This window comes from Hippocampus comes, unplaced genomic scaffold (assembly GCF_001891065.2).
Source record: "Hippocampus comes isolate QL1 unplaced genomic scaffold, H_comes_QL1_v1.1 scaffold674, whole genome shotgun sequence".
NCBI lineage: Eukaryota > Metazoa > Chordata > Actinopteri > Syngnathiformes > Syngnathidae > Hippocampus > Hippocampus comes.
Genome location: NW_017805878.1, coordinates 109,256 through 114,353, shown reverse-complemented (window position 1 = coordinate 114,353; position 5,098 = coordinate 109,256). Strand labels below are relative to the sequence as shown.

Here is a 5,098-nt window from a genome sequence, read left to right as displayed (position 1 = left end):
GCACTCAGGCCTCAGAAAAGGCTTTCGGCGGAGGGCGAGCGCGTGCGGCACTCATGAAGCGGGAAGAAAGTTGAAATGATATTTAGCCGATCCCGACCCTGCCTGGAAATCTCAAAACTCTTGCACCTCTACAATATATACACACACACACACACACTCAGTACATTCTCATCCATCTTATAATTCAGGGAGACGAGAGAGGTCAACATTTGATTGCCTTGATCGGGATTTAATTTTGGCACAAACAAACGGACTCACAGCCTTCTGCAAAATATGTGTCAAGTATGTCATCACGCTCTTCCCCCCCAAAGATAATAAACAAACCAATAAATAAATAAATAAACCAGTAAAAAAATAAATAAATGGATGATTTGTGACCACCCTGCAAAACGGGACATGCCATTTGATATTTGGACATCTTTGTCTTGAAGTGGCGGACTTGGACTCACACACGACAGTTTATATTTTGGTTGTCTGATACGAGCAAGATAACATTGAAACCAAAATGCCGACATAATCCCCAAGTGTCGTGCCCTCCTCGCTGAACACAAAAGAGAGGACAGCATTTTGATGAGCCCGAAGAGGCGTCGCTTTTAAAATACATTCGCGGCAAGCGGCGCCTCTGCCGACTCGCCTTCCATCAGCAGCAGCAACAGGAATGGGAATCAAATCAATCATCGTCATCAGCGGCGGCACTTTTTATGAGAGCCAGTGTGGAAACAAAAAAAAAAAAAGAAAAATCCTTCCCTCTCACGCCTAACCCATTTTAGGGGGGAAAACACAGCAAAATGGATCCTAGCAAAATGACAAGACTAGTGTTCAGCAGGCCTTACATTGCCCATCCCCACTCAAGTACGGCACATTTTCTTCTTGGATTTGCTGGGGAGGGAGAGGGGGGGAAAAACTGACAGCAGAACGCAGCACCAGTGGGAGAAGTCCAACACAAATGTTCAATTCAAGTAGGGGAAGATTTTAAAAAGAGCGCGCAAGCTGAGATGAAAATCTCCCACAGATTGCAACGGGACCTCGGGGCCACTTTGGCCCCATGATCTCCGCCTAGCAACAAGCCAGGTCCTTGGCCAGGCTCTTGTTATCACTCGCTAACGATGATTCGTCGTCCCCCGGTGGTCATTAGCTATCGTTTTCGGCGGTTCGCGGATATTTGCAGTCACTCGCGCAGTCTCCAGTGGTTGTTAGCTGTTGTCGCTAGCGCTTGGTCATTCGCAGTCAGTTGTTAGCTGCCGTCGGCGAGATCGGTGCACACGCTGTGCTCCGACGGCAGGCTGCCAAATATCCCCGACGCAGCGCCGGTAGCGGCGTGGTGGAAACGCGGGGACGTAGCGGACACGCCGCCTCCTCCTCGCAAACCTCCTTCACCCGGCGGCAGGAGGAGCTGCGGGCCGGGGAGGACGTCCCCGGCGACATCGTTGCCGCCGCCGCCGCCTCCTCCCCGACGTTCGCAGTGCGAGCGATGTCTCATGAAGCTGTCCCGCCACATAAACTTTCTGCCGCATCCGGCGCAGTGGTACGGCTTGAGCCCCGTGTGCGTCTTCATGTGCTCGGTCAGGTGATGCTTCATCTTGAACTTCTTGCCGCACACGGGGCAGTGGAAGGGTCTCAGGTCCAGGTGCATGTTGATGTGGCGGTCTCTCATGCTCTTGTGCGTGAAGGTCTTGCCGCAGTGGCACATGAAAACTTTAGCGGAGCCGACGCCGCCGCTGCCGCCGTCGCCTCCCAGGACCGCGGGCCCGTGCTCCACACTTTTAAAAGCGCCGCCGCTGATCATCCCACTCAGAGGAGGCGCCGCAGCGTCCATCGAGAACGTTGACGTTTGCCCGTAGACCAGGATCTGGTTGCCCTGCAAAATGCCGTGACTATTTTTTTTTTTTTTCTTCCATAGAAATGTCTGATAGCGTTGAATTTGAACTGATTGGACAACACATGCATCTTAAAACATTCCCTCGAGACAAATGATTTACCTGCATGTCCAGAGGGAAGAGCTGGGTGCGGGTGGGAACCTGGAAGAGCGGGGTGCGGGTGGGACCCTGTCCCAGGAGGCCCGGCGCGGCTCGGTTGGCGCCTTGGCTCGGAGTCGGACCCGCTGAGGAGTCTTGGAGTTGCTGAGCTAAGGTCGCGTCCAGCAAGCTGCTGGACAACTTGAGGAAGTCCTCGGAGGACTGGCAGTAGTCCATCTGGACGTGAGATATAATGTGGACCGAATGGGGGAAAAAAAGTACTGTCCGAAGAAAGCTCAGCCTTAGATTCACCCCGACCCAAGTACACAGTTTTGTCCAAATGGATGAAGCAGTCGACCCAAATGAAGATCTGCCCTACTGCTATTATAGTTTCTAATGTGCCGTTTGGTATGCAATATTATTAGTATTGTTAAAATAAGACCCGCTTTACCTCTTTCTTGGCTTCAAATTATACGACGATTCACTCGTGGCTGGCGGGGTACACCCTGACCTGGTCGCCAGCCAGTCGCGGGGCACAAAAAGACGGACAACCATTCGCCCTCACAATCACACCTCGGGACAACCCAATCCAATTGCCGTGCATGTTTTTGGAATGTGAGAGGAAATCGGGAGTACCCAGAGATTAGTTTTACTGTTTGCTGCTTTCTACCGTCCTTGCTACTGATTATTGCTTTATTGTTGTATATATGTTAGTTGCTCCATGTACAGCACTTTGTATGCAGCGATGGCTGTTTGAAAGTGCTCGAGAAATACACTTGAGAGTTGAGAGAAAACCTACGCGGGCACGGGGAGAATATGCAGACTCCACGCAAGCATCAAACCCACGTGAGGCGGACGTGCTCACCGGTCGCTCAACGTGCCTCCCTGTCATCGATTGAGAAATATATTGCAAAGCTTGGAATTTTTGTTACTTATATAGTACCAATGTGTCCTAATGTTTAAAAAGCTCTGGATGTCACAAGAATAGATGTACAAATGCATTTATGTGCTGAATCTATGCTGCGCTACCAGCACTAATTATATCTTGTTTCTTCACCGAGTAAAAAAATATTTGTTTCCTTTCTTTTTTTAGTCCTTAATGTGCAAGGAAAAAAAAAATCACTGGGTGCTCTTGTGCCAGCACTCATTATGACGCATGTGAGCGAGATCAATGGGGGGTTGGCAAGAAGGAAGCTTCCAGGGTTGTATTTTTACATGTTATTTTTAGCCGCCAAATCCGGACAAATGCGTAAGTGAGACTTCAAGAACATGCTGCAAAAAACACGGGCGACGGAATGATCTGTGCCTTTGGCGACGGCCAAATATTTCGTTGGCAGGCTTTTGCAAGAAACGGGCGACCAGTTAACGGTCAGCTTTCGTCGTTGCTTCGAAGAATATTAAAGTAGCAAATATAATTCAGGAGAAAAAAAGTCGGATTTTTGTGTTCTTTCTTTTTCATTTCCAAAGGAAACTTTGAATTTTGTCAACCGTTCTTCTAAGTGTATATCTGCGCAAAGACGTGTTTTTTAGTCAGGATGTAAATTTACCAAAGTCGGCGACTACATTTGAATTGCCTGCGGAGCGGCATCAGACCCTCCTCCGCGCACACCCCGCTTGAAAAACAACAATTGACGTGTATTTTATATTAAACATAAACATATTTTATATTGTGAGTACCCAAAATGACGTTATTTGGAAGGACAGTCCATGAACTGGTGAGAAGGTCGTCAGAATGTGACCTCAGAAAGAGCAAGACTCTTCTCGTCACATCCCCATTGCAGACACAAATCTCACAACATGAGTCAACCAGAAATGAAAAGTGTTTCTTTCACTTACTGGAGGAACAAAAAATAAATGGATCCATCCTATATATATATAAATATATATAGCTGTGCAGCTAAGAGTCTTGATGACGCGTTCCAACGCAGATGCTTTGCGTTGTCAAGGTGATAAAAGGATAACCTGGTTACCATTTGAAGTAACATATTTCATATGAGGAGCTCTTGCACCTGTTCTTGCTTCCCGCGTTCCCGAGCAGGAAAGAGCAACCGTGAGCGCACTGACACACGGGTGCCATGATGAGCGACGGCCATCACGTCCCCAAAAACGAGCGCAACAGAAACATGAAGAAGACGCAAGAGTTTGGGAGTTTGGGAAAAGCAAATGGCTGCCTACTTTCGTGGGAGAACCTGACGCGGTGGCGCGGGATGCACTTTGGTGGCGTGCTCACAATCCGTGCTCACGTGACCCGTTTTCAAACGCTTCTCCCGGCGCTTCGGATTACCATTCTTTGCCAGTGCTCCAAACTGAATGAGAATGATAATTTTTTTTTTTTTGTTGAAAAAAGAGCGATCCCAACAGCTCAATTGTAGACCGTTAACCGCTAAACGACTTCCGCTCATGGAGGTCACGCCCCACCGGAGGTGAATGGTGACCTTTTTTTTTTTTTTTCATTTTTAAATACTTTTGGGTCAACGTGAAACCGGGAGACTGCTTAGGGTGCAGTTTACACTCAACTGAGCTGAGCCGCCCCCCCATTTCACCCGCGATCGACTTGGGACCAGACGGCGGGCGACCGGTCGATCGCGTACAAGTGGCGGTTGAAGCTTTTCCCTGAAAGGTCACGATGAGCACGCACTCAAGATGTGCTGTGAAGACATCTCCCAAAGTGTCTTCGGGTGTCATCGAGTTGTCAGAACAGAACACGCGTGAGTCAGTCTGACTGTCAACCTGCCGCTTCCTTAAAGGGAGCTCATCAAGTCGTCATGGTGACATCCCGAGAAAAAAAATCCCATCAAATAGATGGAGCGCGACGAGCGGCAAAGTCATTCAACATTTTGAACGTGGCGCATTGGGCGCAGGTAACAGACCGCGGTGGGCAGCGATGGCGATCGAGGCTGTGTATGAATCACGAGAAAGCCCTTCTGTTGCTTGTTTGTAACATCTCCTGCAGCGATGTCATCACTCAGAGCTTGCGTGTTTGTTCTGGGGGGGCCGCCATGGCCCGGTTCTTACGTTTCTGGACATTGCTTTGGTTGTTTTTGGTTTTGTTTTTTTTTAATCGACATGCCAAATTTTGAAGACGAGCCACGAATTGCATGTTGATTGCGTGGTATCGAATGACGCGGGCCCACACGACAGCG

General features: G+C 48.9%; 1 protein-coding gene across 1 annotated transcript in view; it reads right to left on the bottom strand.

Moving 5' to 3' along the window:
- Nucleotides 1–208: 208 nt before the first annotated feature.
- Nucleotides 209–5,098, bottom strand: part of zbtb22b (zinc finger and BTB domain containing 22b) — a 12,739-nt gene continuing 7,849 nt past the window's right edge. The window contains exon 7 of the mRNA XM_019888979.1: nucleotides 209–1,858. Within this exon, the coding sequence (XP_019744538.1) occupies nucleotides 1,235–1,858 (624 nt within the window). The 3' untranslated portion in view covers nucleotides 209–1,234. The remainder of the gene's footprint in view (nucleotides 1,859–5,098) is intronic.